At 63.9% G+C, this 21,686-nt stretch overlaps 1 protein-coding gene across 5 annotated transcripts in view; it reads right to left on the bottom strand.

Annotated features, from left to right (window-relative positions):
- MAD1L1 (mitotic arrest deficient 1 like 1) overlaps positions 1 to 21,686 on the bottom strand; it is a 314,290-nt gene that overhangs the window by 16,822 nt on the left and 275,782 nt on the right. For 4 of the 5 annotated variants that reach the window (XM_079945107.1, XM_079945106.1, XM_079945108.1 and 1 more), the window contains one exon: positions 18,955 to 19,145. The exons of the other annotated variant lie outside the window; for it this stretch is intronic. In XM_079945107.1, the coding sequence (XP_079801233.1) occupies positions 18,955 to 19,145 (191 nt within the window). The remainder of the gene's footprint in view (positions 1 to 18,954; positions 19,146 to 21,686) is intronic. 5 annotated transcript variants of the gene reach the window in all.

The raw sequence follows: 21,686 nt of genomic DNA, 5'->3' as shown, positions 1-21,686 counted from the left end.
ACGCTGGCTGCGGCCCAGCGCGTGTCAGGGGTCGGAGCCTGGCTCAGCCTGGTGCAGGGAGCGGGTGGTCGGCGCCTGACCGTCAGCCCGCCTGCCAGCGTGGAGGCGCCCTGGGTGGTCCGCACGCCCGCACGTGGCTCGTGGGCTGAACCTCACCCGTGGGTTTTCCTTGATGCAGAACCTTGTTTACAAACGTGAGTCACTGTTACAGATTCAGGGAATTTAGCGTAAATGTTGGTTGTTTCCAGCTCCTTTGAACCCTGGAACCCTGGGCCCACAGGCCCCACGTAGCCACCCGCTCCTGCGAGGCCAAGGGTCACCACCACGTGACCCGTCACACGGCGGAGAGAGGTCTCCTTGGGCTCGGGCCCACCGGGACGGGGAGACCAGGCGAGGGAAGGCTCGTGCGGGGTCGCCGGCCCTACTGCGCATCACAGGCTGGGCCTGCGCTCTGGAGGCAGGACAGCATGAGGGCTGGGCCCACTTGGGAACACGGTCAGGATTCCACGCGATTCTGGCTCAAGCGAGGACAAGGCCAGAGCCTTGGTGGTGACCTTGCTGCCCACGTCCCCGGGGGATTCCACACCCCCATGGCGCAAGTCGGGCCACCCGCAGGACACTGGCCCAGGCCTCAGGGGGACAGCCAACAGCTCACACTGACTGTGGTACACAAAATAATCCTCACTCTGTACGGACGACGTGTCACCCTAGGAAAACATGACGACGGAAACATCCAACGCTCACAAGTACGTCAACACGCCGTTTCCTCCATCCTGTCACAACTGTGTGTGAGCGTGTGCAGGAGACCCACGCCTGTGTACCCGGGCACACACGCAGGCTCACACGCCAGGCAGGCCCGCGTCTGCCCCGCTCAGACGCCCCTGCAGTTGGCGGCATGACCCCGCACAGGAGGGGAAGCCACGCTGACTCGCGTATTTACGCGTCTAAATGCGTCCGGGCCCTGGACGGCCACCAGGGGAGGGGCTGTGTGGGCCGTGCTGAGCTGGTCTCACAGCTGAGAACTGGGGGCAGCTCCTCAGGCAGGACCCTGAGAAGACCCCCGACCTGGGCCTAAAGGGGGACCAAGACAGACGCGAGAGGACGGGTAGGTCGGGGGGCTCCCGCCTCCCACCTGGTGGGGAAGGCGACCTGGGCTGCCCTCGGATGCACGGGGCTTCCTACGAGGCGCACACGGGGCGCGGCTGACTTCACGACACACCATGAAATGCTGGACAGGAGGCCCCCTCCCCTCCAAGAAGCGACAGCCACGCTCGGTTAGGAAAATACCGCCTAATTTTCCGTCAGAGTGAGTGACCTTACGGGGGAACCTAATTTCCCGAGCGACCTGGCACAGGGTCTGTCCTAACACGACTCCCGCTGGCCTCGTTTGAGTGGCCTTCCTGGGCCTCGCGCCCGGTTCCAAGGCTCCTGGGGGCTCCGACCCACCCCTCGGATTTCCAGGCCGCTGTCGTTGCTGCCAGGAACTGGGTCGGGGCACGTGGCCATCGCAGCAGAGCCTGGACCTCAGGCCACATGGAGAAGGCTGCTCGTGGAGCCCGTGTCCCGTCTGAGAGGTGCAGGCCCACGGGCCCCCAGTCACGGCTGCGAGGGCCTCACAGGGGCAGACACGTGGGGCGACACCCAGGTCCTTCAGCCTGGCCCAGACAGCCGACATCTGAGAGCGGTCCGGTGATATTATGTGATTTAAAAGCTAATTAAACTGAGTGATATAAAGTGTAACAGCCCCAGGTGTTTATTTCCAAAGAGCATTTGGAAGGAAAGGGAGAAAATCTAATAAAAAGCTCCGTGAGGTATTGCATTAGGAAGTAATCACGTCGCTAAATCACTCGGCGTCCGTGGCGGGGCCACTCCCGGCCCGACCCCTGCGCAAGGCCCTTGGGGCACTCGGAGGCAGTGGGAGCGGAGCTGGGGCTCTGAGCACGCGTGTCCCAGCCGCCTGGAAGTAGTGCCCCCAGAGGCAGGCAGACCCCTCACGGTTCACGCGTGCGCCCGTGGGCAGCCCTTGGATTCAGGGGACAGAGGGTGGGGAGAGGCCTGGTGACGGGCACGACGGTGGCTGGGATCCACCGGACATTCACTGAGGTCTTCCGTTCCGGGCGTGGGGGCCCCCTCAGGATTAGCAGGGGGCGTGCGGCAGGAGTTCGGGGGACGGAGACACAGACTGCTGCCTGACGGCACGGCCGCCGGGCAGGCCCCGAAACCCGTCGCGTTTGCATGTGCACCGTGACCCTGAGACGTCCCAGAGACAGGCAGCCCGGGACCAGGACGGTTGGAGGGAGCCCCAGCGGCCTCTGGCTGCAGCCCACCCCCTGCCCGCCGCAGTCCTTCCCTGGAGGGTCTGGCGTTCTCCCAGGAGACCGTCGGCACCACCAGGATGGAACTCACCGAAGGGAATCAATCTCCCATGAGCAGCGTCACCAGCCACCCGTCAGGGAAGGGCTAGTGCACCTGCCACGGCTGGGGGCCTGGGGCAGTCGGAGCGGGGGCCGAGGGGGAGACCCAGCCTCCCCCTGCGCCTGCAGGACACCTTCAGGGCTTGGCTGACGGGCTGAGGGCCACCTCCTCACCCCGTGCGCAGGAGGATGTGGTACCTCCTGCCACGTCAGGCCTGGCGCCTGAGATCTAGGATGATCGGTCTGGGCAGGGATGGGCCATGCCCCGCCCCCAGCATCCTCCCCCAGGGCAGCCAGCGGACCAGTCGCTCAGGTGTCCTGACCCCTGCCTCCGGCCTCTCCTCACACCCGCCGGTCACCCCCACGGGGCCCATGTGTTTCCAACAAGCACCTCCCGAGTGCCTGTAGGGGCCCCCGCTGCAGACAGCTCCGGGTGCCTGTCTGGGCAAGGGGGCCGGGGCGGCCAGACTCCAGGACGCCCTGAGGACTCCCTTCTCTCCAACAAGGTCCCCACAGGACGACCCCTCCAGCATCAGCTTGTGCCAGGGGCTCTGTCTGCGTGGCTCGAGTCTCCCTCCCAGGCGAGGTGACGGGGGGAGGACAGCTGCTACCCGGCCCTCGCAGGCGGCACCGCGCCCTGAGTGCCTGGCGATGCTTCTGGAGGTGGACGAACCATTCATTTTTTTTTAGTTTATTAAAAAAAATGTTTTTGAAGTACAGTCGATTTACAACGTGTTGGTTTCTGGTGTACAGCAAACTGATTCCGTTATACGTGTACATATATTCTTTTTCATATTCTTTTCCATTATGGTTTATCACGGGGTATTGAATATAGTTCCCTGTGCTCTACAGTAGGGCCTTGTTGTTTATTTCAAATACAGTAGTTTGTATCTGCTAATCCCAAATTCCTTATTTATCCCTCACCTATCCCCCTTTCCCCTTTGGTAACCTTAAGTTTGTTTTCTTTGTCCATGCATCTGTGAGTCTGTTTCTGTTTTGTGAATAAGTTCATTTGTATCATATTTTAGATTTCACATATAAGTGATATATGATATTCGTCTTTCTCTTTTTAACTTGTTTCACTTAGTACGATAATCTCTAGGTCCATCCATGTTGCCGCAAATGGCATGATTTCATTCTTCTTTACCGCTGCGGAGTGTTCCATTGTATGTATGTACCACACCTTCTCTATCCATTCATCTGCCCATGGACATTTAGGGTGCTTCCATGTCCTGGCTATTGTAAATAGCGCTGCAGTGAACATTGGGGTGCATGTATCTTTTCGAACTATGGTTTTGTCCCGATATATGTAAAGGAGTGGGACTGCTGGATCATATGGTAGCTCTATTTTTAGTTTTTTAAGGAACCTCCATACTGTTTTCCATAGTGGCTATACCAAGTTACATTCCCACCGACAGCGTAGGAGGGCTCCCATCTCTCCACACCCTCTCCAGCGTGTATTATTTGTCGACTTTTCGATGATGGCCATTCTGACCGGTGTGAGGTGATACTTCACTGTAGTTTTGGTTTGCATTTCTCTAATAACTAGTGATGCTGAAAATCTTTTCCTGTTGTACCTGTTGGCCATCTGTATGTCTTCTTTGGAGAAATGTCTATTTAGATCTTCCGTTCATTTTTCGATTGGGTTTTTTTGTTGTTGTTGTTATTGAGTTGTATGAGCTGTTCGTATATTTTGGAAAGTAAGCCCTCGTCAGTCACATCATTTGCAAATATTTTCTCCCAGTCTGTATGTCGTCTTTTCATTTTGCTTATGGTTTCCGTTGCTGTGCAAAAGCTTGTAAGTTTGATTAGATCCCATTTATTTATTTCTGGTTTTGTTTCTACTGCCCTGGGAAACTGATCTCAGAAAACATTAATACAATGTATGCCAGAGAATGTTTTGCCTGTGTTCTAGGAGTTTTATGTTGTCGTACCTTATATTTAAGTCTTTAAGCCATTTTGAGTTTATTTTTGTGTATGGTGTGCTCTAATTTCATTGATTTACATTCAGTTGTCCAACTTTCCCAACACCACTTGCTGAAGGAACTGTCTTTTGTGCATTGTATATTCTTGCCTCCTTTGTCGTAGATGAATTGACCGTAGGTGAGTGGGTTTATTTCTTTTCCATTGATCCAATCTGTCTGTTTTTGTGCCAATACCATGCTGTTTTGATTACTGTAACTTTGTAGTACTGCCAGAAGTCTGGGAGGGTTATGTCTCCAGCTTTGTTCTTTTCCCTCAGGACTGCTTTGGCAATTCTGGGCTCTTTATGGTTTCATATAATTTTTAGGATTTTTTTGTTCTAGCTCTGTGAAAAATACCATGGGTAATCAGATAGGAATCTCACTGAATCTGTGGATGGCTTTGGGTAGTACTGGCTGAATCACTCTTATTCCTCACTGGCCCCTGACCAGTAGACACAGCCCATCCTGCACAAACATGGCCTCTTAACCAGGCTCCCCAGGTGGGCTCCTGTGCTGATCTAAAGTGCAGACAGGTCAGGCTGCCAGGGAGAGAAAGGAGAGGGAGGCTGAGCCATGAGTGGGAAGGAAGCACTGGAGAGAGAGGGTGCATCCAGGGGGACAACCAGGCCGGGCCTCACCTTGGGGCTGGGTTGGGTTAGGGGATGCCTGTCCCAGGACACTGGCACCCGGTCAGAAGAGCTAGCTCGGCACCCTCTCAGGCTCCCGGTCAGAAACACAGGTGGGGTCTGGGACCTGCAGGTCTGGGCTCAGAGGAAGGCTCTGAGGCTGGGCTCCTCCTCCTGCCCTGCACCTGCCAGACGCTGGGGCGAGTCATGGGCGCAGTGTCGGCGCTGGACCCGGCTGCCCTGCAGAGCCCACACCTCCTTCCCTGCTTACATTAATCATGACAGAACAAACAATGGTGTTTTGAAAATGCATGTTTCTACGTGATTGGGTTTTTTTTATTTGGTTGGTTTAACATTTGAAATATAATTTCAACTTGAGTTTCCTCACCATGGGGTTAGGCTGAGGGCTGGGGAAATCATTGCCGGAGCGCCCATCATTAAGGGCGGGGGTCCCAGAGCACACGCACCGGGCCCCTGGGTGTCAGAGCTGGCAGGCTGGCATCGGGGCTGTGGCATCTCACGCTGAGTGGGGAGGGGGCGGGAGTGGCCACAGGGACCTGTCTCCACAGTCTCCCTCCCAGATCCCAGGCTCCTGAGGGTGCGGGAGGCTGGATGCCCACACAGCAGGGCAGGCGGCTACATCCCTGGCCACACCCGCACGCCCCTTCCCGCCGCTCTGGAGCTGTACGGGCACCAGCCTCAAGGGGGCATGGGTTCACCCACCTGCTGGCTTAGAGCGGCTCTGGGCGGGTCTGAGCGCCGGCATTCTCAGGTTCTAGAAACTCCTCACGACCCATGTACTGCGATTCAGAAGATGCAGGCTAGTGTGTGCCAACGGCTGCCGGCCCAGGTGTCACCTCTGGGAGGTGATGCACGAGATCAGGGCACTGCCGTGTGAGCGGGGACGGAGGGTGACACGTTCTCCGAGGCCGGTAGCCTGGCCCCAAGCCCCCTTGGGCAGCCAATGCTTCTGAGTCTCTGTCCCCTCGTGTGGAACAGGGACAGCCCACCTCAGAGCTTGCTGGGTGGACAGACGAGACACGCACGCAGAGAGCCTAGCACTCGGCCAGCCAGGTGCGCACCTGACAGCGGGTCCATCGCAGTAGGCGAGACCCACCCCCCGCCCTCCCTGCAGTTCCACCTGCCTTGGACACAGGCCAGAGACACGGGCAGCAATGCCACGCCTGCACTGTGGCCACCGCACCCGCTGCGAGTGTCGTGCTTCCCCGGCTCAGACCTCCCTGTGCTGGGTCCTCTGCCTGTGGAGCCTTCCTCCCCCGAGACGCTCCCCGGCCTTCAAGGCGCACCCCAGCGTCTGCTCCTCCCGTGAGTTTCGCAGGGCCTGCAGACAGCCCATCGCTTCCTTCTGCATCGTCCATCTGTCCACTGTCCACCCACCCAGGACCCACTGAGGGCCTGTTACGGGTCAGGCACGGCTCTGCCCTGCGTGCTGAGGACACAACTGGGAACAACTCGGACAGTTACTGCTCTTGTCGAGCGTCTGTATTCCAGTGGCGCAGACAGAAAGTAAACAGGTACGTGATACAGCAGCCACAAGACGAAGCCGGGGAGGCCCTGGACAGAGCGCCGGCTCCTCTGGAAAGGACGGTCACGACGGGCCTGTGCACGAGGCGGCCTCTGAGCAGAGCCCTGGACGGGGCACTCAGGCACCAGGGCAGGGCGACGGCACATACAAGGGTCCTGAGGCAGCGCACTCGGCGAGTCCAGGAGGAGCCTGGCGGCCAGTGAGTCTTGAGCGGCGTGGACGGGAGCGTGTGGGAGGAGCTGAGGCTGCAGGAGATGCATGTGGCGGTGCCTGGTTTGCGGGCGTCCTGCCCGGCCCTCCCGAGACCAGCCTGGACTCCACGGGGTCCACTCGGCCCAGCCCCGAGAGCGAGCACAGGCTTCGCACTGTGTATAAAGAGATGACGCAGAGGGACTTCCTCTTTTCAGTCCCAGAGGCCGTGGCGGCCTCGGGCTGACCACCCCACCCCCCCGCTCCGTCCCGGCTCCTGCCCGCCTCACTGTCCTGGGGAGCTCGGTGGGGCCCCCAGCCCCAGGGTCTGCGTGTTTCAGCCCCTGCGGCCCTGCAGCTGCCGTGGGGCTGGCCTTGGAGCCACCCTGCTTGGCCGCCACTAGCTGGGAGCTGGCTCGCTTTCCAAACGTGGGAAACCTCATCTGGGACAAAGGAGTCGCGCCACGTCGCAGGCCTCGCTGGGGAGCGAGCGAGTGAGCCCACGGCAGGTTTCTCAGTGGCAGGCGTCTGTGGGTGCCCAGAGCCAGACACCACGGCCACGCCAGCCCCGGCAGGTGCAGGACCAGGGGCTCCACCCTCCCCAGCCCACTGCGGGGGAAGGGTGGCGGGGCAGGAGTTAAGGCAGCCAGAGCCTGGCCAGCCTGGCCCGTCGCCAAGTGGGTGTCAGCAGAGGAGGGAGGAAGGAAGAGGGGCTGGGGAGCGGGTTCAAATCCAGTCACGGGTCCACAGAGCCCACCGGGAGCAACAAAGGTGAGGCCAGCCGGAGGCCATGCTGAGCCGTCCCGACCCTGGCCTCCGCGTGGCTGCTGCAGAGAGGGGACAGGCCAGACGTAGGGGCTGGAGCCCCAGGAAGGGCTCTGGAGGGTCAGACCACAGCAGGGGACCCGCTTTTCTCACTCGTCCAGTAGAGGATGAGCGGCAGGGGTTGCAGGGGCCGCACGGCTCAGCCCGGCGCACCTGAAGCTGTCACAGACACGCGCGAAATGACTCCCTAACTTGGGAAGCTGCCGTGGTCACTGGCAAGCAGACCCCGCTCTCCTAGAACAGGTCAGCGAAACTACGGTTCGTAGGCCGAACCCGCCGGCTGTTCTGTAAAGGACACATCACGGGCACACGGTCGCGATCCTCGGGTCCACGCCGCCCTCCGCTGCACGTGCGTGACCTGGGCAGAGCGGACTAGCTGCGACAGAGGCGACACGGCCTGCAAAGCCGAAAATACTCACAAGCTGGTCCCTCACACACAGAGTTCGTCAGCTCCGGCCTGGGACGCTCTCCTCGGGAGATCAGCCCCGCCCGCCCGCCCGCCCGCCCAAACCCTCCTCAGAGCTTCTTCCCTCAGCTGTAAACCTGTCCCGGACCCGTGCCGACCCTGGGGATTTTAAACATCTGTCTTTATCTGAGAATTTCGGACCCTGAAACCAAACCCCCTCCCCCAGCGTAAGGGGAAGCCCAGCCCCCAACACGGCCCTGGCCCTGGGGAAGCTGAGTGTGCGCCAGCCCCACTGCCCGGGGGACCAGTACCCGGTCCAGGCGCCTCACCCCCCGAACCCCGGGGCTCCGGTTCACAGGTGAGTTACCAGCCGCGCCTGGTCACCTCCCTTCTCCCCTGGGGCCCCGCCGGGTCCGCAGGACGGGGGTGCACGCCGAGGCTCAGCCCCACGGTCACTCTGCCGGGGGGGTGTCCGCCCGTCCTCGGTGGGTGCTCTGTGCGCCTCGCACCAAGGATCACAAGAGGGACCTTGTGGAAGAGAGAAGCCACCAGAGCCCAGACCAGGAGACCTGTCGCTGCTCCTCCCATGAGCGACGCCAGGACCACTTTCCATCCGCCAACCTGGGGCCCAAGGCCAAGGCTCCACGTGGCTGGGGGGACAGAGCCATCCCCGTGTCTCAGTGAAGCCGGAGGGGAGAGCCGTGACTGGGCGGGCCTGAGGGGCAGGGCTGGCCAGGGGAGCCCACTCCACCTCGGCGCCCACCCTGGACCTGGCACGCGTGCCTCCTGATCCCGGCTTGCGCGTGGGGCAGTGAGCGAGCGCGACAGCAAACAGGACACTCTCCCGCTGCAGAGCTGGCGGGTCCAGACCTCCATCAGGGGTCAGAGTCAGGGCACACTGCCCTAGGGGTGCAGCCCGCACGCAGCCCCCCCGGAGGCCCTCTGAGACCCTAGCTCCCCGAGGGGGCTCCCCACGGGCCCCGCATGGCGTCCTGCCCCCTGTACCACAGCTGTGCCCCCAAGACGGACAGCAGAGGCTGGCCCAGCCCCCCGCTCCACGGCGCCCGTGCCGTGCCCTGTCTCAGGACGCCTCCCCCACCCCAGCCCCACGCTCCCTTCGGTCTCCTTGGAAAGAAATGCTTTGATGTTATTTACAACAGCGGCGCATCGGAGGAGGGGCCAGCCAGGAAGAGGAGTCTCTTTACGACACAGGAGGAGCTGAGAGGCTGGAGAAGGCTGTCCCATGTCACCATCGTCACCTTGCCGAGAAGGCCGGGCCTCCTGGCAACCAGAGGCGGTTCGTACAGGCGCCGGAGAGACACCTGCCACAAACTTTGACGTGAACTAATGAAGTTTGCACGCTCATCGGACCGGCTGCCCTGGAGACTCGGCACCCACACCGACCGCCACGCCAGGCCAGCGAAGGCTCCGTCTCACGGCCGCGCTCCTGCCTGCGCCTGGCCCGGCCCTCGGCCTCGGCTCGGAGGCAGAGGCCCAACCCCAGGGAAGCGCAGGGGGTCCTGCGCTGGGGGCTTGGTGGCTCCATGAGCTGGAATGGCGGCGCCCAGCGCCCTCTAGGGCCTCGGGACCGGGGTCCAGTCTCGCAGCGGACGGCGCCAGCCCCAGAGTCCTTACGGGCTGGCAGAGGCGCCTGTGAGCTGGTGCTGGTGGGCCCTCTCCAGGCTGATGGCCCCGAATCAGGTGTCCCTGTGACCAGGGAAGGATGACTGCCCTGGGCCTGGGGAAGGAGTTGGTCTGAGGGTCTCTTGAGCCAAGTTCTGGGTGAGGCGGGGGTGTGGGTGGGGACGAGGTGAGGCCCGGCGTCTGGAGGGAATGGGCGGGGCGATGGGCTGACGGGGGATGCAAGGGCGGGTGCAGGAACTGGCTGAGGGTCCGGTGCGTGTGAAGGATTCGGGCAAAGCCCCCTGGGGGTCATCTTCGAGGACGAGGAGGCAACCGGCTCTCTGGGGCGGGGCTAGGGGGCGCTCCTGGGTGGGGCCCCCTGCTGCTGAAAGGTTTCTAGTTTGAGGGGGTCACTAAAGCCCAGTGAGAGGCCCAGGCTCAGCAAACACCGGGCTGACCTTTGCTACCCCTCCGCCCACGGGGCGGTGGGTCTCCCCTTCAGGCTCCGATCTCTCCAGGCCTAGAGAATCAAGGCCACCAGCTTTACAGACGTGTACTGACTTGCATGACCATCGAATACACACTGACGAAACAAGGGAGATGCTGCATACAGTTACGGGCTGGACCGCATTCCTCCAAATTCATGTGTTGAGGGCCCCCCCAGCCAAGCGACTGTATCTGGAGACAGGGCCCTTAATGAGGTAACGAAGGTAAAACGAGGCCATCAGGGTGGGGCCCTGATCCAAGAGGACTGGCGTCCTTACGAGAAGAGGAAACACAGAGGGCTCTCTGCCCCCCACCCCCGCCGCCTCCCAGTGCGTGCACAGTGAATCCACGTGAGGACACACAGAGAAGGTGGCCATCTGCGAGCCTGGAATGACCCGACGGCACCGGGCTCGGACGTCCAGGCTCCAGACCGCCGGTCTGTGGCGTGGTCTACGGCGGCCCAAACTGACCCACACAGCAGTGCCCATCACGTGGTCTTGCCTTGGAAAAGCCCACATCTTCCTCCCCCGCGGCCACGGCACTTCCGAGAAGGCGAGGGGCTGTGACCTCTGCCCGGGACCCGCGCGTGAGACCGACGGCGTTCCCTGCACTCCTGAGCCTGACAGATCTTCTACAGCTGCTTCCGTAACTAGGAAGCTGCACATGCCTGTGAGCTTGTGTCTGGCTGACAGGTGAGTGGGGGCAGTGAGGAGGGCGATGTGGGCCCCAGGCCTGCTCAGGGCCCTTGGGGTCTGATAGCTCCTCAGGCTTGCTGGACGCCCTCCCCGTGCATACAACCCTCCCCGCCCCCACTAGGACCGTCTGGAAGAGGGTTTGCTGCTGCAACCGCAGGGCCAGGGCAAGGCTCACGGACTGCGTGCTCCACTCACTACCTCCCCACATTCACTTCTGAATGTCAAATCAAGCCCTTGACTCCCTTTCCTTAAAAACTCCCGAATGACTTTGCACCGCTCTTGGGACAAAGGGCCAACGCTGCCGAAACTCCCAGGCCATGGCCCTCACCCGCCTTCCCTTAGACCAGGCTCCTCTGCAACCCTGGGGTTCAGCCCCATGGCCTGGCTTCAGTCCTGAGGCTGCCCAGGCCTCCTGGACCACAGGGCCTTTGCACAAGATGATGGAATTGAAACCAGCTCTTCCACTGCACTGTGCTGCCTCACACTGCCAGGGGCCCAGGGACACAGGAAGGAAACGGTTCATTTTCCTGGGGAGACGCTGTCATGTAGTCCAACCCAGGTCAGCCTCCTCTCGACCGCCTCCAGTGAGCCCGAACGCAGCACTCCCTCTACGCCAAGTTGGCCGATTCTTTTTTATTTTTTGATAAATTTATTTATCTATCTTTGGCTGCGTTGGGTCTTCATTGCTGCGCGTGGGCTTTCTCTAGTTGCGGCGAGCGGGGACTACTCTTTGTTGTGGTGCATGGGCTTCTCATTGAGGTCGCTTCTCTTGTTGCGGAGCACGGACTCTAGGCGCACAGGCTTCAGTAGTTGTGGCATGCAGGCTCAGTAGTTGTGGCTCGCGGGCTCTAGAGCGCAGGCTCAGTAGTTGTGGCGCACGGGTTTAGTTGTTCCGTGGCATGTGGGATCTTCCTGGACCAGGGCTGGAACCCGTGTCTCCTGCATTGGCAGGTGGATTCTTAACCACTGCGCCACCAGGGAAGCCCGTCGGCCAGTTCTTTATCCGTCTTTGTCAACTTTCATCCCGACGTTGCCAGCCTCTCCTTGCCCTGTGCTGAGGGCCGTGCCCTGGGACCCCCACAGCTCCCAAACCTAACTCCAGGCCCCCCCACAAGCCCACCCCCATCCACAGAAGGGCCCGGCAAACACGGGCAGCGGCAGCTCTGCTGGGGGGCCCTCCGGATAAGGCCGAGCCCTGGCTCTCACCCTCCTCCCAGGAGGCAGGTGTGTCCGGGCAGATGGGCCGTGGCCAGAGCACACTGTGTGCCCCTCCTGAGACACTGCAACGCCTGCCCAGCCAGATCCGCGAGGCTCACAAGTCAGCACGCGTTCTGAGCAACGCACTTGAAATTCAGCGGAGCCAAGACAGGCAAGTTCAAATTACAGCGTCTACTTGGAGCTCATTGTCACAGCAGGAGCCTGGAGGCCCCACAAGTCGGCTCCTTCAGACAGGAGCCCGTGAACGGTCCCGACCGCCTGGCAGGGGAGAAAGCCAAGGAGAAAGGACAGCGTCTGCCCGGCCGGCCCCCCGGCGCAAGCTCTCAGCCCCCCACTTCCTGGCGGGGCCGGCTCGCCGTCCTCTCTGAGCCAGGCCCTGGCTGACCGCACAGCGGCACTGGCCGGCGGCGCGGAGACCAGAGCTCGGCCGCTGCAAGGCCCTGCGCCCTCCTACCAGGCCTGTCGAAGGGGACACGGTTCCTAAGCGGCCCGTGACGGGCCCCAGGTCGGAGCAGAGGTTTGGTCCATGAACCACGCCGCGTGGGCAGCGGGAAAACCACATCAAGACCAGCGGGCTATCGGCCCTCCTCCCAGGGAGCCCCAGGGCTTTCTGAGCCTGGGGGCCGCCATCCAGCTCCTCAGCGGCCGGGGGCCTGGAGGCTGACTGCGCCTGCTCACTGCAGCCCAGGAGGGGACGGCACCCAGGCCGGCCCCCGGGCTGAGCTGGGTGGGAAGGGCCCCTGCACGACCCGGGTCACAGTCAGGTCGGGTCTACGCGCGGATGACAAGGCAGCGGCCGAGGGCCCCGACGGCCAGCGCTTCCGCTTCGAAGACAAAAGAAAACGAAGCAAACCCCGCTTTCCCTGTCCCTCAGCCAACTCGGAACAGACACTCCAACTCGAGCTCCTGGACGCTCGGCGTGGAGTGACCGGGGCCACGGCCCTCCCAGGAGGTCTGCCTCCTCGTCCACAAGGTGACGGGGAGACCAGGTAGTCTGGGCACCTGGAGGCCTGATTGTTCTCTGAACACGGAGGTGAACCACGGAGGGTGGGGAGGCTGGGCGAGACCGCACCCCAGGCCTGACGCGGGCAGGGCTACAGCCAAACACCCGCCACCTCCCGGCCCAGGAGCTGGCCCGGGGCCGCTGGCCACCGGCACTGCAAGCCTGGCCCCTCACGGGCACCTCCGGGGAGACCAGGGCCCTCGGCCGAGGCGCTGCTGGGATTTAAGCCCGGGGTTGGCTTGACTCTGCTGGCCGTCTCCACCCTGGGGTGGGGCTGGTGGGCCGGGGGGAGAGCTGAGGGACACGGCTCTGCTCAGCGAGCAGACCTGCCAGCAGCCGCTGGGCACGGGAGGGCCACCTGTCCCGCTCGCCTGCCTGCTGGCTGGAGCCCACCCGCCCCCAGACCCAAGCCTCTGCCTCGGCGCCCACCAGGGGCAGCGTGGGGCTGGGAGCCCAGCCAACACCCAGCCCCGGGCGGCCCGGAAGTCACCCACACCTGCATCTCACCTGCCTGCGCCTTGGCCCCATCACAGGTGAACCGTATTCAGTTACAAGATGCCACCAGATCCTAGAGCACCCCAGGGAGTGGCCCGGGGGTCGGAGTGGCCAGGGCCAGGCCCCCCGCCGGCTTGGGGTCCAACAGGTCTGAGCCGCTGGGGCCGAAGTCCTTGTGGGGACACCGGTGCCTGCGGAGCCAGCCTCCTCCCACCTCCTTCCCGGGGTCATCTCGGCGCTCGTGCACAGATGGTGGGTGGGGGGGGTCACTGCATCAGTCACTGCTCCCGGTGCCTGACCTCCGTCAAACCACGCACTCCACGCCCGGGTCTTGGGACAGACGGCAGAACGGAGAGGGGGAAGGACCTCCCTGCCCAGCCTCAGCGAGGTGGGGTCCCGGCTTCGGACCAGCCCCTCTCCCGATACGAAGGCCCCAGCCTGTGGATGAAGTCCCCAGGAAGCCACCTGCCAGGGAACCGGCCCCAGGGGCCTGTCCCTGCGCCAGCTCCACGAGGGGCTGCCCGCCACCTGCTCGCCGCCCGGACCCGGCTGGTCGGGCCGCTCAGCCACTGAGAGGCCGGGGCCACGGTGCCCCATCACAGGCCCTCTGCTCTCAGCTCGCCCCGTGAGCCGCTGTCCCAACTCTCTGCCGTGCAGCATAACGCCAGCCTCCAAGTCCCAGCCTGCGGCTGTGAGCACTGGGCGGAGGCCAGGTGTCCCTGGACAAGGAGGAGCCCCAGTGACGCGCGGCCGCGACGGTGTCCAGAGGCCTGGCGTGGGGGGCGGGGTCCAGGTCAGCACCTGCCGAGGGGAGCCCGGGGGCCGTGAGGCGTCCCTGCTCCTCTGAGCCCCTGCGACCTCCCACCTCTAGGCAAGAGCTGTCGCCACGGCAGCTCTGAGGCGCCCCTCCCGCTGACCTGCTCCGGCCCCAGCCCTGCGCCGGGCACCTGGGCCAGGCCGCGTGGTCGCCAGTCCCACGGCTCCAGCTTCTGCCTGGTCCGTTCTCCCGCCCTGCCCCCGGGGACCGGGCGACCCTCTCCAGGGAGGCACGGGTCAGGGCCGAAGACACCTGGGAGGCCCGTCGCCTCCACCGCCCCCCAGTTTCCCTTCCTCCTGATATCACCTCCATGGGGCTGCCCCTCTCGGCCCTCCCGCCCTGTCCCGGGAGCTCAGGAGGCTGGTGGCCCGTGTCCAGCAGGCAGGACGCTGAGGGCCCGGCTTTGTCCCAGTGCCTGGTGCCAGGGCAGGGCCCACGGGGTGCGGGGCCCTGTAAGCCAGGATGGCGGAAGGGGTCTGCTCCCTGCGTGGTGAGGGCAGGCCCGCAAACACGCACTCTGCTCCTTCCCAACCGCTTCAAAAGGAAGGGGCAGGCGGCTGGAGGCTCACGCCCACGTCCAGAGGCAGCAGAGGTGGCCTGTGTCCACTTGCCCCCGGCAAGACCCGCCTGAATAAGGGGAGGCGGGGACGCTCAAGGGAGCCTGCACACCTGGCCCCTTCCAGGGCGGGCAGCAGGGCCACGGGGGGCCTCAGCCTGAGCCTCTGTCCCCTGACAACTGGATGACTTTGGGACGGAGCCGGCTCTGCCCATCCTCAGGGCCCAGCAAGCAGGGATGTGCTGGAGGATGTTCAGGGGCAGGGCCTCGGGTCTGTGTGGGCCCCAGTCCCCTCCGCCTCAGGCCAGCACCTCGCGGGGCCCCGGGGGGCAGGCAAAGATCCCAGACGGCGGGATCAGGATCCCTGCCGGTCTGGCCGTGAGGGGAAAGCTCTGGGTGCGAGATGGGTGGGGCTGACACATGGCCTGGCGGCTGCCCGGCTCCTGGGGGGTTGGGACCCTCCCAGCCGCCTCCCTACCACCTGTACTTCGCAGCCTTGGAAAGCCGCTTGGGGACTCCACCCCTCGGCGCTCCCCCAAACCTGCATTTTGATTTCTCAGGAGCAGGTGCCCGTGGGGCCCCCCAGGAGGTGCACTGACCCGGGCACAACCGGACAGAGGCAGATGGGGAAGGTGCACGTGTCTGAGCGCCGGGTCCCCTACACACACGTCCACACGCCCTGGCGGCACACGGACGAAGCCACGTGAAGGTGCCACAGCTCCGTGGCTCTGGCCCAGAGTCCAGCGCCGTCCCACGACCTGACGGGGCGTCCTCACAGCCATGCCCCAAAAGTCATCTCCATGCGGCAGACACTGACCACTGCCAGTCCTGGGCCACACCAGCTGCGGAGGGGGCTGAGGGCCAGGCCCTGAGGCGGCCGCACGGAGGAGCAGACGCACCGCCCAGGATGGCCCACGGCAGAATGTGGCGAGGGGCCACCGGGGCAGCTCTCCGGCCTCACGCTCACCCTGCGCCCTGCTCCTGGGCCCTTGTGAACCACCGCCCAATCCCCTCGTGAACCTGCCGCCCAATCCGGACCCGGGGCCAGGCCCCGAACTAGACCAGCTCCCTGGCAGGTGTTGGGAGTGGCCTGGCCCCGAGGATGGGCTCTCATCGGGGCCAGGCTGGGAGGACAAAGGGACCCAGGGCGGCTTCTGCTTCTCCGGGAGGCCGCGCCCAAGCTGGGCTGTAAGGGTCGGAGGGAAGGGGCACTGAGTGGAGAAGCAGCGTGTCCGGGGCGGGAACGCCCAGGCGGCAGGCCGCATCCAGCTCCCGGCCTGCTTCTGCACCGCCTGCGAGCTAAGAACGAGCTTGCGTGTTTAAGTGGCCGGAAAAGTTTCTAAAGCTGTTTGTAGCAGCTATACCCGTAAGTGCTAATAACACCTGGAAACGACCAAGGTGTCCTTCAGCAGGCGAGGTACAGATGAACTGCGGTCCACGCAGAAACACCTGGAAACGACCAAGGTGTCCTTCAGCAGGCGAGGTACAGATGAACTGCGGTCCACGCAGACAGTGGAAGATTACTCAGCGAAAACGAAGTCAGTCATCGAGTCAAGAGAAGACCCTGGAGGCGCCTCAAGTGCGAATCACTAAGTAAGGAAGCCGGGCTGAGCAGGCCACAGACTGTGTGCCTCCACGTTCTGGAAAAGGCAAAACCACGGAGACAGCGAGCGACCACGGAGCTGGGGTGTTCAGGGCGTGCAAGTGTTCCGTGGGACGCTGACAGTCGCATTTGTCAAAAGCCACAGAACCGTACGACACGTGAGGTGAACCACGGACTCTACGGCCATAACACACGAGCACTGGTTCATTACTTCTAACAAAGGCACGCCCCCTCGTGGAGGGCCCAGGGACCCAGCTCCTCTCCCCGCCTCCCCTCCACACGGGCAGGTGCACGCACACGGGGCAGGGGTCACCTCCCGCCCAGGTCCCTGGGCCCCGGTCCCGTCGGTGTCCCAGAGAGCAGGGCCCCGCCTGGGCCTCTCTGGACTCACGGCCCTGACTCTGGGTGACGGTGCCCACGGGAAGGAGCTCCAGCCTTGGGGACCTCCTGACTCAGTGCCACGTCTGCACCGGTTACGGCTCTGGGCAGTGAGCGGAGAAAGTGCCCGTCCCTGAACACCAGCGGTCGGCAGGGCCCGGACAGTGGCTCAGAGCCGCAGGTCAGCGTAAGGCACAGCAGGGCCCCAGGGGCACCGGCGCCCTCACACGAGCCAGACCTCGCCGGGGCCACGACCCACAGGACCAGCCCCGTGGGGAAGGCATGTGCCCATTCCCCGACGGGGACACCGAAGCCCGGCCTCCGTGCCCGCAGCCCTCACTGCGGCGGGAGCCGAGCCAGGCTCGGGCCTCGGGAGACTGGGGCGAGTAAATCTAGGACTGGCGAGGAGCCGGGTGGGGGCCCGGCCACACCGTGCATTCACAGCGTTACGGGTCTCTGTGTGCCCCCGCAGGAGGATGTCACTGCATCCCCGGTTTATAGATTTGGAAGCTCCGGCTCAGCAGTTAAGACAGGCACAGTGGCCACGCCGGCCACGAGCTCGGTGTGACACGTTCTAGAATCTGTGTCCGGCATCTTGCCTGTCGCCTGAGTCCAATCCTGCAAGGCCCTGGGTTAGGCCGGGCCCCGACGAAGGCCAGGCAGGGAGGAGAGGGGCGGCCGGCAAACCCGACTGCCCGCCGGGCACCGCAGGCTCAGAGCTGTGCCCTGTGGCCGTTCTTACGGTCAGTCTCCTCCTTCTGGCCATGGGGCGCTCTCCGTCCCCAGGGCTTTAGAGGGGAGGGGAGGAAAATTCCTGTGAACCACAGCAGACAGGACGGCAGGGAGGAGAAGCAAGGCCGTGAACACGGCCTGCCCACACGTGGAGCTTCTGGGAGCTCCCAACCACCTGCTCAGCTCAACAGGCGTCCTGGCTGCCAGCGCACGCGGGACAATCCTTCCAGGAACGCTCTGAAGGCTCCAGCCCCACTCCTCGGGGGAGCAGGTAGGAAGGGGGCCGGGCCCTGCGGGAAGAAGCTGGAGCTGAGCTCCTGCCTTCCCTTGAATGGAACGGCACCGGCAGGCAGCTCCCACCCACGCGGCAGCAGGGGCCGGGCCGCAGCTCTCCGAGCAGAGCCCGGGGGCTGAGCCCAAGCCCTCCATCACCCCGGCACACACCTGAGGGCCCTCACCTGCAACAACGCAGCTATTTCTAACTCTGCCTTCAACCCTCCTCCTGCCTGAAAAATCACCTTTGGGAAAATAAAGTCAACCGCCGTGACCTGAGATCCTTCCCCAGCCCGGTCCACGGCCGCGGGAACCTGTGCGCCAGCCTCAGGTGGCAGAGCTGGGAGGCAGCGCGGGGCCGGCCTCTGCTCCCGCCAGCTCACCCAAGACCCTTCCACGGAGGCTCGGCTCTCCAGGGAAGCCCTTCCGAGCCCCGGGGCCAGGGTGGGAAGGGCCCTGAGTCCCCCAGAGTCCAGTGAGCTGGCCAAGGGGGTCACAGCTGCCGCAGGCCGAGGCGGCTCAGTGCACCTCCCCTCCCCCGCGGGCCGCGGGCACCCTGCACGGCGCCGCCGGTCTGCGCTGTGGACCTTCTCTCCGGCTGCTCCCCGTCCTCAGCTCACACTCTGCACCTGTCCTGAGCCGGCGGGCAGGCAGCAGCCGTGGGCAGGGCGCTTCCCGTCTGGGACTCAGTGCCCTCGGGGACCAGCAAGTAGAGATGCCAGTGATCTGCTGAGAGTTCCCGCCAGCAGGGACCCCCCAGCCTGACGGCCCTTGGCCGCGGGAGCGGCACAGGTCTGGCAGCTCTTCTCCCTCGGCCTGTCCGCCGCCGTCCGGCTGCACGCCTGGCAGCACCAGGGGCACCTCCCTGGCCCGATCCTGACTTTCACCCCGTTACTCAGCCCTCCCGCGGGCACTGCTGACGCTGGAGCCCCCGCCCTGCTGCCCCCAAGGGACGGGGCCAACGCCGAGGAGGAGGGCCGTGAGGGGCCTGGGGGCGGACGCTTCCTGCGGGGGTCCGGGCTGCGGTGCCAAGCTCGGGGAGGCTGGCCGCCCGTCGGGGGGACGTCGGCGTCCTGTGCGCACGGCTGTGTGCAGCGCCTCCTACCTTGAAGATGAGGCAGTCGGTCTTGTGCTCGGCGTACATGGAGGTCAGCCGGTACTGGTTCTCTGTGGTGATGTCCACCTGGTAGCCCGTCAGTGTGTAGCACACCTTCCGGAACTCCTGGATCTTGGTCTGGAAGACCTCCTTCAGCCTCTGGTTCTTCAGCTCCGCGCTCTCCACCTGCTTCTTCAGCTCTGAGGGGGACGAGAGAGGCAGTCAGCTCCCCAGCCAGTGTCGGAAGGACAGACGCAGAAGGGCAGAGGGCGCCGGCTGAGGGGCGAGGAAGCCGCAGGCGGCTCCTGAAGGGGAGGACGAGCCGGGAAGCAGCCCGGGCTCACCCCTCTCCTCCAGGCAGGGGCACAGATGGGGACCCTCATCGGAGACTGCAGTCCTGGGTCTGCCCGCACCAACCAGACGAGCCGACAAACGCTTCCCCGTATGCAGCCGAAGCCCTGCCAGGGCTGGGTGTCCAAGCCAGCTGAGAGGCGGCGGGGCGGGGGGCTGAGAGAGCAGAGGTCATCTGAGATGTGGTCCCCACTGCCCGCCCAGAGCCCAGACCGCTGGGAGAAGACAGGCTCCCTGGGTGGTGGGGTCTGCGAGGGCACCCCTGGGCCCGCCATCCTTTACGCCCCAGCCCTGTTCTAACTGGGTGGCTCAGGACAGAGACCCTCAGGCCCGTTTGCTGCCCCTGCCAGGTGTACAGCCGCGCGGGGAGAAACCAGCTGTGTGAAGCCATTGGGAAGGCACGTAGCAATTCCCACAAATCCTCCACCCAAGGTGCCTTCCCAGTAATTAAACCCTGATTCATTCCCCCGTGAATTAGCGAGGCGGCTCCACTCAGCGCACACGAGTTGCCTCCGAGGCCAGGTGCTTCCTGGTGGTCCCATCTGGAGCCGCCCAGGGGGTGTGGAAAAGCCCAGGCCTCGAGCCGTCAGCCTGGTTTGAGTCCTGCCCTTCCCGCCCTGTGGTGGGGACAACCGTCCTCCCTCCTCACGCTGACCCGCAGGACCCAGCGTGTCTCGTGCTGGTTTAAGACGAGCAGATGCAGTCAGGGTCACCTGCAGGGAGCCTGCGTTCCAGGAAAGAGAGACCCCCCCGCCCCGTTCTAGACAATCAAGCTGGACGCCACAGGGCCGGAGGCTGAGGATTGGGGCGGGGGGCTGTTCGGCTACCCGACAGGCCCCAACACGCTCTGCTGCCGCCACGTGGCTGCGAGGCGGGTGCAGGGTCTCTCCCGCCTCACAAGCATGGACACAAGCGACTGGCGGCTTGGCCGCCGATCCACGGCGGAGGTAGGGCTGTCTGCCCCCAGGACCAAACTCCCGACAACATTAGCACCCTGACCTCTCACACACTCTGTAACGTGCCAGGGTTTTGCACACATATCCCAGGTCCTGTCTCCACAGCCTGCAGCTCTGTGGGCAGCCTGGTATCGGCCGCCCCCCAGCTCTGATGCTAGCACTGCGCCCTGCAGCCTCTTCACGGCACCTGTGTTTCTGGCTGGCCGGCTGCCTGCCGCCTGCCCTGCCCGGACTGCCCCCATCCATCACCTGGCCCAGCGGCCCTGCGGACACTCTCGTTCCGGAGCTGAGGGCCTCTCCGTTGGGGACGTGGGAGTGGAGCCTTTGATCGATCGAGTAATCAGACTATGAGATCAAAAGGGTAACGGGCAGCTCTGACCCCACGTTCTTCCCTTGTCTCTCAGCCAGACCACCTAGGATGGACGCGTCAGCAGGAGGAAAAACTCACTGACCGAGCGCGTGCGGTGACGTGTCCCCGTGTCAGACGGCGCTGCCTTGAGTACCTCTCAGGGGCCCAATGGGAAAAATTAAAGTTTGGTCATAAATGCAGCCCAATCTTGGAGAAGGGAGCGTCCCCTCTGCCCTCAGGCATAAAAGGCCGTCTGTTCCGCAGCTCACAGACTCCTACGGGGCCTCCCCGCTCGGGGGAGACGCGCCCCCTGCCGCGCTCGGGGACCATGCCCTGCGCATCTGCCGCGTGCCGGCACAGCGTGGCCCTCACAGCCCACGAGGTGGGGCCAGAATGTGGGGCTTGCGGGGGGCTTCCTCCAGGTCACAGGGGCTGCCAGAGGCCGAGGGCATCTGGCCCCGGTGGCCTGGTCCACGTGGGGCAGGAGGGGTGCTGCTTCCAGCAAAGCCCGCCCAGAGGCAAGTCCAGGGAAGGGACCACGAGCGCCACTCTGACTTGGGGCACAGTCAGCGTCTTGCCCTCCTGCGATCCTCGTAGCTCAGTCGCTTACATACATGTGAATGAGTGACTCACAAAATGGTTTGGATTAAATAAGAAAAGACAGGACTTCATCCTTGGAAGCGGCATTGCTCTGATTCAGCCTCTCCCAGAGCGAGCTGAGGCTTCCCCTGGTGGGACGGGGGCCTGCGCGGGGCACCCCCAAGATGCTCCTCTGCGGTCCCAGAGGCCAGAGGCTTCTGGAGCCTGCAGTGACCCCAATCTGCGCCCACCGGCAGGCACAGTCACAACTGTCACATCGAGGGCTGGCGGCCAGCCTTGGACCTGACCTGGCAGGGCCACACGCGGGCAGACAGAGCCGGCGCTGCAGACCAGTGGCTGCCAGGGCTCCGCTGAGCTCCAGGGCCACCCACCCCAGACCTCACCGCCGTGTGCACGTCCCAGCCCGCTCGGCTGTGCCGGGGACGGGGTCACCAGACACTCGGGCCCAACGGCCTCACGCCTGGGCCCAGCCAGGGGCCCCTCCC

This window comes from Stenella coeruleoalba, assembly GCF_951394435.1.
Source record: "Stenella coeruleoalba genome assembly, chromosome: 15".
NCBI classification, from domain to species: domain Eukaryota; kingdom Metazoa; phylum Chordata; class Mammalia; order Artiodactyla; family Delphinidae; genus Stenella; species Stenella coeruleoalba.
The sequence above is the reverse complement of the archived record's forward strand: the minus strand, read 5'-3'. Positions and strand labels throughout refer to the sequence as shown.